The sequence below is a fragment of the Schistocerca gregaria genome, chromosome 1, assembly GCF_023897955.1.
Source record: "Schistocerca gregaria isolate iqSchGreg1 chromosome 1, iqSchGreg1.2, whole genome shotgun sequence".
In the NCBI taxonomy this organism is placed as follows: Eukaryota; Metazoa; Arthropoda; class Insecta; order Orthoptera; family Acrididae; genus Schistocerca; species Schistocerca gregaria.
In genome coordinates, this window is record NC_064920.1 from 823,343,783 (window position 1) to 823,357,937 (window position 14,155).

General features: G+C 37.8%; 1 protein-coding gene across 3 annotated transcripts in view; it reads right to left on the minus strand.

The window, feature by feature from the left end:
• Window positions 1–4,777: 4,777 nt before the first annotated feature.
• LOC126271496 (CD63 antigen-like) overlaps window positions 4,778–14,155 on the minus strand; it is a 380,699-nt gene continuing 371,321 nt past the window's right edge. For all 3 annotated transcript variants that reach the window (XM_049974158.1, XM_049974160.1, XM_049974159.1), the window contains exons 5-6: window positions 11,440–11,643; window positions 4,778–5,291 (exon numbers count right to left, since the gene is read on the minus strand). In XM_049974158.1, coding sequence (XP_049830115.1) covers window positions 5,226–5,291; window positions 11,440–11,643 — 270 coding nt within the window. In that variant the 3' untranslated portion in view covers window positions 4,778–5,225. The remainder of the gene's footprint in view (window positions 5,292–11,439; window positions 11,644–14,155) is intronic.

The window sequence follows — 14,155 nt, forward strand, 5'->3', positions numbered from 1 at the left end:
AATTGTCGTGATAAGGACAAAATTCCAAAAGTGGTTCCAAGCAAAGGATTACAAAACCACCCGACATGGGACACCAAGCATAAGAGTTTAACAAACCCAGACCATGTTTTGTGTAGATTGATATGTTAGGGATTATTTATTAAGAAAGAGTGTCATTTTTAGTTTGTAAGTGTGGAAAGGAGAGTTAGAAGCTGTGTGTGCAGGAACGTGGCAAGAAGCCTAGCAATGAAATGTTTTTTAATGTGCAGGGCAAATAAGCAGTATCAGCAAGAGATGAGAAATGAGTTTATGGAGTTTTTAAGGATTAGTGTGGTAACCGGCTAGTCAACAGGAATAACCAGTCTACTAGTTTACTAATAAGTCTAGTTGTCTGTAGATTACAGGGTAGAGGTATCTTAGTGAGATACCAGTTACAACACGTAAGGGACCAGTCTTCTTCGTAAGGAGGGCAGTGTAGTGACATGACCCAATCTTTGGTCAGAAAATTATTACTCTTTAACAATACTAAGGTGAAGTAGCACGGAAGCACCACACAGCACTGCATTAACAGCAGCAGGTCGGTGGTCACCAGTGTGGGTCAGATTAACAGACATGCCAGTAGGTTATGAAGCAAGGATAGCCAGCTTCGGTGCTGTGTAGCAAGTGGGGCAGTGTCACCACAACAGGGAAAGTCTTAATGGTGACTAGGTGCTGGGTTTTAGTAAAACAAATTGCACTGGAGGCAGGTAAATAAGCCTGGGTCACATCACTGCCAGGAAGCAGCAGCACAACTACGATGCTAGACAGCATGACAACTGAGCTCTGCCAGCTGCAGCCATTTGTTTCAGACCAGGCTGTGCCTGCCCTCTCTGCTACGTCCTTCACGGGTCTTGGTGTCCCATTACTGCCTACCATCACTGAAATTGAGTTCCTAGCAGGACTCTGCACTACAGCGTCATCTACCGGCCGAATTTCACTCGAGGGCAGCGAGTTTAATCCTGCACACAAGACTCTTCACACCACCAATGCGGAGCCCAAGAGCCATCTCCCGAGTGAGACACCATTGCAACTCAACATAATGCACTGCTGAAATCAGCAGCAGCACCAGGCTTCATCTGTCACCCATTCATCAACCCTAGCCACATCAACTGCCTCCATCATGTATTGAAATCAATAAAAGTTTTTTGTAATTGTCAACAATGTTTGCCTACGGCCCCCTTATCTGTCACCATCCCTCTACTGCTTCAGAACAATACACTTGGTGTTGCTATAAAATGAGACGACTGCTTTTAAATATTTTATTTCAAAAACACATATATAGTTATTGTTACATATTTGGTAATTGTCACCCCTAATGTACTCACAATTTTTACTGTGAAGCTGGTTTAATCTCCTCCACATCATCATGTTTCCTTTTTAGTGATTTTTTTTATGTACATGAGAATACAAAAAAGTCTCATACCATAACATCTGATGAATATGGAGGGTGGGAAACAAAGAGACCATCCTTGAGGCACCATATAGTGGGGTCACTCACAAAGCCATGTGCAGAAGTGTTGTCATGACAAATGAGCCAGTCACCTGATCACCAAAGTTTCAGGTGTTTCCTCCAAACATCCTCTCACACGTCTTAGAACCACCAAATTAAACTGATGGTTAACAGTCTGGCCAGGAGGTACTAATTCCCAATGCACAATTCCATGAGGATCATTTTGACATTCGAATTCACTTGGCTAGCCTTTTTTGGTCTGGGAATATTGGGAGTCCTCCACTGGTTTGACACACTGTTTCTGTGTCATATCCGTAACACCAACTCTTCGTCGCCTGCAATGAGTATGTTGCAGGGCATCCAGGACGAGCGTGGTCTTAAACATTCATCTCATTGTGTTGAAAGTGCTCTAATCAGTCAAAAATTTGGTTGTGGTTCATAGCATCCTCCTGAAAAGCTAGCATTTGGTGAACCTTCGCTGCCAATTGTTTAAGCAGGATACAAAATTTCACACACACTATTTGTTCTTTTTAAGGTTGCCATAATGGCTTCATAAATGGGACACACTGACAGTCAGATAAACAACACCGCATTCACACTTTCGCCTACACGCTGATGCTGTCAGCACAGTGGGTATTACCGAGCACTTCTGTACTAACCCCACTAATTCGCTCATTCAAACTTTTTCACTGTGACTTCAGGCCCTTTTGATGCATGGACTGACACTTATTTTCTTAATTATGAGTGAAAAACCAAGATTTGTCATGTTTTCACTCTTTCAAAGAAATTATCATTTTAAAATAGTATCAAAGTGCCCATACATAACATTTTCACCTTTTTTGTCAGATCATGAGAGCTGTCTACCTGTTTTGCAAACATTTTACTCATATGTAACTGGTTATGTAAAATTTGCCTATTTCATTTTTTGTGAATGCCTACAGTTTTGGCAATCTAAATACTTAACCGGCCGTCAGAGCGAATCAGGTTACCTACTTTTCTGATATTTCCAGCTGTTTCTGATGTTGAAGTGTGGAAGTCATCTTCAACGTCTCTTCAGTCCTGGAAATACTTTAACCACTTGAGTCTTTCACTTCTCTTAGTGAAGGGTTAAGTTTCTGTAGAAGTTTTTCCAAGTTTCATGTGTACCTTCATGACAATTATTCTATGATTACACTTCTTACACCAGAGACACTATTCAACTGAAGCTTTCACAGTTACAGATTGTTCATCCTTGATACGCATACTTGTGTGACAGATGTCCTATTTTATAGCCACACCTTAAATTTACCATCCACACACATAAATGACCAGATAATTAAGGACTAGATTAATACAATTTATGAAGTTCATCACAATGGAACAAAATTTGCACTAAAATTCAGCGATGTTTCTTTTTCTTCACATACCCCTACAGGAACTTTTACACTCAACTATGTACTTGCAATGATACATCACCTGAATTAGTTACATGTTGATTCCATCTGGAAGAAGTTAATCCACGAGTTGTAAATTATGAACAGAAGAATTAACCTATTCATGGCACCTCGTCTGAGCTGAATCGCTTGCTGGCCAAATGTTCTTTTAACCTAGGGAACTGGGTGCCAAGTTAAGACTGTAGGGTGGGTGGATGATTATGTTCCACCGAAACTGTTGCAGGAGAGCAACAGTTTGCTGAACGACGTGTGGGCGAGCGTTGTCATGCAGAATGTGTACACCTTTGTTCAAAATTCCTCTTCTCTGGTTCTGAATTGCCTGAGGGTTTTTTTCAGAGTCTCACAGTACCTGTCAGCATTTATTGTGGTCCCAGTGATTCAGTTCCGACAACGAGGTGAAAGAAGAGGGTCATAACTTTCTGATCATGGCGGCAAGCTGGTATGACACGGGCACACAAAAACTGCCACTGCGTTTACAAAAATGCATTGACAGAATGGCGGTTATGTCGAAAAATAGCTAAATGATCAAGCTGTAAACTGATGTAAACCACTGTAGAAATAAACAAGTCTATGTACTTATAAAAAATAGGAAACCTTACTTTTGGGATTACCATCGTATAATCAGTAGTTAATATTTACTGGACATTACTGTCAATTCGTGGCAATTCAGGGTTTGTTACTTTAAACCAAAAAATATGCACACGTTAACATACTTTGCTGACACAGGAATGCCAACAAAACACTTCCTACAGCCCAGAGCTTCCTCCCAATATATTCAATACTCAAGCCAGTGTTTTCAGTGACAGCCACCAGCATATGCAGTTCCAATCACAGGTTGCAGATTCCTGTGATCTGTGCTGGAATGTTGATCTTGTCGAAAAAATTTGATTATCTACAATCTTCTAACTGGTGTTTAAGTAGTTCAGTTACTATCTATTCCAATAAATGCATGTTGAGGTTATGGCCCTAAAAAAACACTTTCTGCTGTTTGTCTCGAATGAATTATAGTGCTCTACAAGACGAACGACATGCACACACAGCTCTTAACTGTGTAAGTGTACTTGAAACTGAAATGTTCGAACATTGTCATCTCATCTGCTGACTGGAGATAAATTCAACAATAATCACTATTAAAAACAGACAGAATTTAATAATGCGCTATATGGTTTTAGTTTTATCAAACCCACAAATTTTGTTTTATACAAACTTCATGGTACACCTCCCGTTAATATTCTCTTGATATAAAGTAAGTCTTTATTAGATATTTTGGGTTAAAGCAAGAGTATACAGAAAAATCGTATTCCTGAAATGGGGAAATTACATTCTACATCACAATTTCTGTGAAGAAAACTGTCTCCATTATTAACTGATAGTGCACACTTTAGCATCAACAAAAAGGTTCATGCTATGTGAATGTTGGCCTTGTCAAGGTCATCTACATGAACATGATACACTTATGGACTTATTTACTGATTAATTTTAACTTGTTTGTAGGCCTATAATAATGGATGCAAACCAGACCATTCAAAAACCTGGATTTATCTGAAATTTTACCACTAATAAACTTTTTGGAAATTACTTTCACTTATGCTTTTGTTTTGAATGTGTAACTTTGCATGGAACATTCTGTTGATCTAGCTAGTTTGAATGCTTTCAGCTTTTCCTGGTGGCTTAGTGCTTTTAACTACAATATGACAACAAAAATGCACATGTTTCCTGGAATCTTAACCATTCACCACACTTCTCTCTTGATGGGAAGTCTTGCAACAAAACCCTCCGCTTGTGATTTGGTGGTTCAATGTTTAGGGTGTACCAAGTAGGAAAGAAACTAAGATTCACACCAGAGGTGCGTCATTAAATTTTTTGTATCATCAAATATAGAAATCTGAGATTTATTTTAAATTTTGTGAAAACAGCACATTAACACTGAACACACAATAAACTGTGAATCCTGTTTCTACAGGTATTACAACTTTCGATTAAAATTAATAAAGGAGTCAATTGGAAATACTGTCAAAAATATAACACTGCATATAAAATAAGACATGGCTAATGAGAAGATACACACGTAAGATGTCTGTAAATGCTTAAACATCCTAAACATTACTAAAGAAATGTAAATTACAGTCTTATGAAGTAGCAGTGCTTACACAAATTACAACCCTTCAGGCTGCACATATTTCAGTTACAGATCCACAAAATGAGATTCATTTAAATTCCAAAGCACTACCTTAAAGATGCCACAAAACTTAGAAAATCCTTATATGCACACAAATTGACAATCACAAAAACAAAAAATGAACTGCAAAAGGTACACCACCACTTTACACTGTCTCGTATTCTTTTCGAATTGACTTGGCCAAGCAGCATGCTAGGATTACACCAACCAGCTGAAAAAAAGAGAAATATGTTATTTTACCTTTCATACGTACCCATACATTTCACACAGTCACTGCAACCTCTTAAGATACATCACAGTAAGAGGAATAGCTGTGATTCTATTAGACCACAAACATGTCACAAAATTGCTACCTTTCAGCTTCATAAGGATTTATTGACAAAACAAAAGGGCTTGATGAAATGGGAGTTATCAGTTACTAAAGCGAGACATCAGAGTGGCAGTAGGCCATGAATGTCAAAAAATGAGGTCTTACATTGACCGACAGGAAGGAGTGGTGCAAGGGAACAATCCCCCTATCGTACTCTCAGTGCTGGCACCAAGACCAATGTTTTGTGCTTCTACAAAAATAGAACTGACGTACTGCCTTAGGGTTGGAGTAGTGCTCAAATTCTGGAAGGGACATGTACTAATCTCTTCACTTTTTTAAAAAAAGACTATGAACAATGCTTAATCCAAAGAAAGGCACAGAGCACACAAAAAATGAGTATGGTTGCAGCACTAGTGCTTGCTCAGGTTGTCAGTGTCAAACGTGGTAGTTTATGCCCTAGCATCTCTAGCAGGATCTTATGCAACCATAGTTCAAAACACCATCACATGAAACCACTACAATGAAGTACTAACACCACATGAAAAACAAAGGCAACCAACATGCCATCATTTACAGACTCGGGTCATTTGAAGTAGCAGAGGCAACTTGTAAAATTTGAGAATCACAGACTGAATAGCACAGCAATTGAGTTAAAGGACACAAAAGCAACTTATAGAGAAGGCACGAAAGAGGAACGAACAGTGACAACAGGGCACAAAAGCTGTGGAATTTAGTGGAATTAAATGATAGGGGAAAAATTATTAACATTGAGACCAAGAGGGTGATAGGAACTAACAAAATTCTAAAAGCAAGCTGTTACCTGCCGAGATTTAGATCAATGATGATATGAGAAGAAATAGAAAGAAACATTCCACATGGGAAAACTATATTAAATCAAAGATTCCATGACTTACCAAACAGGAAAGCACAGAATTTCAGGCTTTCACAACCAACAGTTGCTTCGTCAGGAAAGTGGGAAGGAGAGGGAAATACGAAAGGATGTAGGTTTTAAGGGAGATGGTAAGGAGTCATTCCAATCCTGGGAGTGGAAAGACTTACCTTAGGGGGGAAAAGGTGTGTGTGCGCGTGCGCGTGTATCTACCAGCACTTTTCCGTGTGGTAAGTAATGGAATCTTTGTTTTTAATATATGATTGAGAAGATTGAGACGTGGTGTAATAACTGTCAAGGTTACAGTTATCAGGTCGTACAGCATTTTCTGCGACCAGTACAGAACATTTATTCTGTCTCTTTTTCGAAACTTAGCAATTATAACAGTAACAAAAAGCAGAACCATGGTTACACAAATGTTAATGTTATTTTTCCCATATGAAGCTTGGTGCTCAGTAAAGTGCAGTAGCAACAATGTTTATGAGACCCACTAAGTGATAGTGTAATTCCACTTGATATTTCTATTAAGGGTTGATGTATTAGCACATGTATGCTGACTGCAGCTCAAAAGGATGTAAGTTACAGTAGTTATTCGGAGATCAAGAGACTTGCACAAAATAGAATAGTACGGTGAGCAGCATGAAACCAGATTGGAGGCCACAACACCGAATGCTGTTTTGACAATGTCTTTTCTTCTCATTAGGAAGGAAACAAGTGTGATAGTGATCACAATAGTGTCCGTATGCGAAGAGAGAGAAAGAGCCTACAAAGAACATTGCCACTACTGCAGCATAGTTTTCTTTCCATCTCTGTCCAGAATGTATCTGCCTTCTGAAGTATGGAACACTAATACGAAGAGTGTGCTCTAAGATAGCCTTCCTTTACAGCACGTCCAATTGGTGAATGTATTGGCATGAAATGGCACAAGATGGCTTTACATTGGTGAAGATTATGAGGCCATATGAATCCTACAACAAGGTCAATTGGCTCAGGAGCACAGCATCTCAGTAAGATGTTTCTGAGGTTGGGAAAGTGAGGTTTAGTTTGCTTTAATTTAGATGAAGTTGCTTTGAATGGCTTTAGGCAAACAATGGGTAGGGTGGATCTCATTTTACAGTGAACATATTAACAGCGAACTTCATAAAAAATCATAGTTCTGATGGAGAAGTGATGATCAAAATTAATACAGTAGGTTACTTATCCATAACAAGGAGCACTTTGTGTACAATTCTATCATCAAGAGTTTATTGCCAGAAATTTACTTCAATTATCCTAACGTAAATGTAGTTCATAAAAAGTAACAACATGGTATTCCAAAATTTCTCCTAAGGTCAACATTATGCACAGAGCATCCTGAACTGGGAACTTTCAGATGATCTAATGGGTAGAAATTAGTAATATGTTTGTATTAACATTAAACCCCTAACATTTTAAATTTTACAAACTGTAACTATAGACAACATAACAGTCAGGAGAGATTCAGTGACTGCTTAGATAATTAAGGTAATTCTCATTTACTGTTATGTCTCAGTTGCAAATTTTTAATTAGATTATATGTTTCGATCACTGAATCACCTTCGGACCTGAGTAGTTGTGTCAGCAAACAATTTGTCTACTCAGAACCACACACCAGAGTACTGTCAGCCAAAGATAGCTGTCACTGTGTATGAGGTGCTTGCTTGTGTGAATGCATGTGTGTTTCTCCAATGACGGCTTTGGCCGAAAGCTTCACAAGCAACTGTCATTTCATTAGGACTGATGGCAACTAAACTAGTCACCTGTTCTTTCCCTAATTATTGATATTCCAACCTGGGCTCTCCATTGTTTGGAAATAATGAGTTCTAAATATTCAAAGGTCACCATTAATAAAATTAGCTGCAAACTGTTCTTTGACTAAAATAGCCTGAAATTTAGTAACCTTTTACTCTGTGTACGTATGATGTCATAACTATACAGAAATCTTTCAGAGTTGTATGGCACACAGTTTGGGTATATATCTCTTACCACTGAAGAGCACCTGTCAGTCATATGACAACTGTCATTTTCAGTCTTTAATGAACATCCTTTTCTTGTTCACCTTTTGAGCCACTAAATTCAATATCAAACAAACTCTGATCACTACTGCCATCAATTTTCAGAAGCACTACCTAAACATCAATACAGAACATGGGCCAGAAGTTCACAAAATGTGAAGTATCCTAAGCTGCACACTACAGTTGGTATCTAGTGGCTACCACCTTAACAAAAGGACAACAGCCAGGTTACAAATGTAGGACAGGATGCTCTTTAGCAGCCAAACAACTATAGCATTGGGATGGATATAAGTGAGATTTTATTTTCTTCGGTGTGTTCCTCAAATGACATAGTATACTGACTATTCAGCTTTTGTCAAAATAATAAAAACAAGATAACTCGAGACTTTACATTAAGAGGTTACCCACTTATTTATATCAAATATTTGAAGTGGCTATGTCTTGTTTCAATACATGCAATACCATCCACTAACAGAATTGAACTCTGGTTTCAAAGTCATTCAGTCCCACTGATTGAACATGTTTATGATTAGGTGTATAACTGGTGCTCCAGTAGTAGTCTGCTTACTATTGTTTCCTACACAATCTAACACTGTCTTCTCAAATTCCACCAATTAATTGTTAAGAGACTTTGCTGACTGTGTGGCTTGAACAACCTAAGTTTTTCATTAAGTTTCTATCTCCATCACTTAGCACTTCTGAACTTATTAAAACTTTTCTCTACATTTGTTCTGCTTGCCGGGCAGTAAATCCTGCTGCATCATACATTAAATGACACCCAAAATTTAGAAAGAGAAATGCTCAGCCTCCAAAACAGGCAATTTTTATGAAATATAATGCACCCCCCCCCCCCCCCCCCACACACACACCTTACTACCTAATGATTCAGCCATTGGTTCCCCATTTCAAAATACCAGTCTAGCATTTCCTATTGTCTAAGTCTGACCCTGAATGTTTGGGGTGCATAAGAATAAATTATAGGTCATTAAAGGAAACTAGTATTAAGATCCGTATGGCACTCAGGAAGTCTTCTGCATATTATACCACTGTTGTTGTCTTCAATCCTGAGACTGGTTTGATGCAGCTCTCCATGTTACTCTATTCTGTGCAAGCTTCTTAACCTCCAAGTGCCTACTGCAGCCTACATCCTTCTGAATCTGCTTAGTGTATTCATCTCTGTCTTCCTCTATGATTGGTACCTACCACACTGACCTTCAATACTAAATTGGTGATCCCTTGATGCCTCACCACATGTCCTACCAACCGATCCCTTCTAGTCAAGTTGTGCCATAAACTTCATTTCTCCCCAATCCTATTCAATACCTCATTAGTTATATGATCTACCAATCTTATCTTCAGCATTCTTCTGTAGCACCACATTTTGAAAGCTTCTATTCTCTTCTTGTCCAAACTATTTATCGTCCATGTTTCACTTCCATACATGGCTACACTCCATACAAATACTTTCAGAAATGACTTCCTGACAAATCTCTACTCGGTGTTAACAAATTTCTCTTCTTCAGAAACACTTTCGTTGCCATTGCCGGTCTACATTTTATATCCTCTCTACTTCGACCATCAGTTATTTTCCTCCCCAAATAGCAAAACTTATTTACTACTTTAAGTGTCTCATTTCCTAATTAATTCCCTCAGCATCACCCAACTTGATTGTACTACATTCAATTATCCTCGTTTTGCTTTTGTTGATGTTCATCTTATACCCTCCTTTCAAGACACTATCCATTCCGTTCAACTGCTCTTCCAAGTCCTTTGTCTCTGACAGAATTACAATTTCATCGGCAAACCTCCAAGCTTTAATTTCTTAATGGATTTTAATAGCGTATTCCAGTCAACTTTGTCAAAAGCTTCCTCTATGTCTACAAATGCTAGAAACTTAAGTTTGCCTTTCCTTGATCTATTTTCAAAGATAGGTCGTGGACTCAGTTTTGCTTCGTTTGTTCCAACATTTCTACGGAATCCAAACTGATCTTCCCCAAGGTCGGCTTCTACTAGTTATACCATTCGTCTGTAAAGAATCCGCGTCAGTATTTTGCAACCGTGACTTATTAAACTGACAGTTCAGTAATTTTCACATTTGTCAACACCTGCTTTCTTTGGGAATGGAATTATTGCACTCTTCTTGAAGTCTGAGGGTATTTCGCCTGTCTCGTACATCTTGCTCACCAGATGGTAGAGTTTTGTCAGGAGTGGCTCTCCCACGACCGTCAGTAGTTCCAATGGAATGTTGTCTACTCCGGGGGCCATGTTTCGACTCAGGTCTTTCAGTGCTCTGTCAAACTCTTCGCGTAGTATCGTATCTCCCATTTCATCTTCATCTACATCCTCTTCCATTTCCATAATATTGTCGTCAAGTACATCGCCCTTGTATAGACCCTCTATATACTCCTTCCACCTTCCAGCTTTCCCTTCTTTGCTTAGAGCTGGGTTTCCATCTGAGCTCTTGATATTCATACAAGTGGCTCTCTTTTCTCCGAAGGTCTCTAATTTTCCTGTAGGCAGTATCTATCGTACCCCTAGTGATATAAGCCTCTACATCCTTACATTTGTCCTCTAGCCATCCCTGCTTAGCCATTTTGCACATCCTGTCGATCTCAGTTTTTATACATTTGTATTTATTTTGCCTGCTTCATTTACTGCATTTTTGTATTTTCTCCTTTCATCAATTAAATTGAGTATTTCTTCTGTCACTCAAGTATTTCTACCAGCCCTCGTCTTTCTACCTTCTTGATTGTCTGCTGCCTTCACTACTTCATCCCTCAAAGCTACCCATTCTTCTTCTACTGTATTTCTTTCCCCCATTCCTGTCAATTGTTCCCTTATGCTCTCCCTGAAACACTGTACAACCTCTGGTTTAGTCAGTTTATCCAGGTCCCGTCTCCTTAAATTCCCACCTTTTTGCAGTTTCTTCGGTTTTAATCTACAGGTCATAACCAAAATATTGTGGTCAAAATCCACATCTGCCCCTGGAAATGTCTTACAATTTAAAACCTGGTTCCTAAACCTGTCTTACCATTATATAATGTACCTGAAACCTGTCAGTATTATACCATTATGCAATATAATTGCAAATCATCTGTGAAGCAGTTTACTATGATGTAAGGTTTACCTGAACGAAAGCAATTCCTATGCCGACGCCGCCAAGTACTACAGCATGGTGACCGATGAAGTTTTCTAGAGCGTCCATGCAACCATTGCTGTGTGGCTTGGGTGTGCATATCTCATTAAGATCATAGCTGGGGCAGCACGAGGCAGGAACCTTCAGCCCTGCCTTATTCCAGTCCTCTGGACCACTGATGCCACAGCACTTTAACTGAAATTATGAAAACTTAAGTTATAGTCATTTATACTCTTTGTAGAAGTAATATTAATACAAATCAGGTCAACTGTACCTGAAGAAGAGCACTATGATTATGTAAGAACTGAATTTTTGTAAGGTTGTATAATACAGTTCACAAAATGTAACAATAATCTAAATACACTTAGCAACAGCAACTCAAGGTAAAGCATGAAGTTAACAACATGAAAATGTTCACTGAAAAAGTTTCTTCTTGTTACAGAATGAGTCATTCCATGTTAACTCACCTAGGCATTTCTGCTCAACCATCACAGATTTCGTTTAAATATTATATAAACATTCGCAGATGTCCCCAATGAACACTGGTACAGTTTAATTTTTGTCCAAATACCGGGACATCTTCGAGTCCCTTCACTACTTTATGCAGAGAGAGAATTTCTGGTGAGTAAGCTATTGTATATCTGGAAATATTTTGTTTAAAAGAATTGAAATTTGACTATCTTTAACAACTTCATGCATTCTCTCAATGAATAATAGTGAAGAGAACTTTACAAGCCACAACTCACAAAACAATTTTAGGCACAATCCTGGGGGATTTCAATGTTTGGATTCTTATATCTCAAGGACTAAAGGTATGACGAACATTGAACTTAGCATGTAGTAATCGAACACCACCAGGTTCTCAAATATAAATACTACTTTCCAACACTGAATAAATTAAGTGCACAAAGTTGTAAATTTTGTAAGGAGTATAAAATACAGAATTTTCAACCAGACTTTGCAAAAAAAAAAATGATTTTTAAAACTCTTCAAATTGGGCTCACTAGGAATACTTCCAAAAAATCCATACGATTATCCAATGCAGACTACAAAGCTAGATAATTTAACTGATTCTTATTTCAAATACATGGTGACCACTGAACTTAATACATGAAAGTCTGTAGAACAAATGTATTGAGTACAAATTTTCCATTCATCTGCTAGTTTCCAATAGGGTAGGATTTTTGTGGAGAGGTGAAAACAGGGTATAAATGACACTTTACAAATACTGTTTTCCACTGAAGCTTCAAATCCAGTGTCTTCTAAACAAAATGTTTTAATCTCTCTCAGAACAATGGGTACTTTGAGTTTCTCACTGATTAAAGGCATGATAAACATGAAACTTTTGGCAACAACTTAGCAACATACGATTTTCAGGTATAAGATAATTCACATTCTGCTTTCCAAATTTCTGCAAAATCAGTTCAAACCAGATTTCTGTAAAAATTAAGAAAATTGATCACATTCAATATGCTTTTAAAAAATTTGTTTTCTCTAACAGATTTCAAACTAATCACATTTGGAAAGAGGATGTTAGGATACAAAAAAGAATCATGTTCTATTGTCTGATGTGTGCTAACAATAAATGAAAATGACTGACAAATCTGAGGAAATGTACCATGGCAACAGACTACATTGCAGCAACCCGTTGTCTATTTTGTTGATAGTAGTTTTTATTTTAAAACTGACAATATCTCACTCTATTGCAATGATCTACTGTGACATTGTCACTATTGGTTCAAGAACATTATCTGTTCTATATTCAGGTTCTCTAGCCTGTAATTTGGCTGCTTAATTTAGGTTCCAAAGCCTTGTGGTAGTACCTGCCTGCTTACAAAGCCATTGCCTAAGTACCCTACAGTCTCTGTTCATTGCTGGAAGACTAATATTACATTTCTCAGAAATTTCTGTGGTAGGTGTATGCAAGCTGATCATTAATGTCACTGTGGACCAATGCAATACTCAGATATTTGACGATACACAAATAAATACAACGAAACACTGTCAACAGGTAGTTTAAATATAGCCACTGCTTTGATACATTCCCTCAAATTTGATGACCATTGAAGCATGCTGTTTCCAGCTGTGACTAGCTTGAAATCAATTACAGAAAATGGAATTTTCTAAATACAAACTGAATGTGATCCATTTTTGTAATTGTTAGTAAAGTCAAGTTGAACTAATTCTCTAGGAATTAGAAAGCCATTATGTGAAATATTTTTTACTGGAAAACCTTATATTGCTAAGTTGTGTCCAAAGCTCATGTTTCACGCCTTTGATCAATGAGATGTTGGAAGCCAAACCTGAAACTTCATTCACAGTGTGATTTTCCCCAGAGACTACTTGACCTGAATTTATGCAGCACTGTTAAACCATGCTGGAAATTAAATCAACTGTTCTGGGCAGGCTTCAAACATGTTTTGAATGAGACTAGTTTTGAAGTTTTTAAAAGGTATGAGTATTCATAAAGGAAGTATTGAATATATGGTATTTTCCACCTTTCCACAAAAATAATCATCTTTTAAATGAATTTCTAAGTCACTGGAAAACAGCAGATGAATAAAATTTTCCATTCCAAATCCTTGTGCAACCAAACATTGCATATCAAGTTTCATGTTCACCATGCATTTATTCAAAGAGATAACAATCCATTTTGCGATCAGCTTAGATTCAAATTATCGATCATTGTTAGCCTGCGTTCAATAAT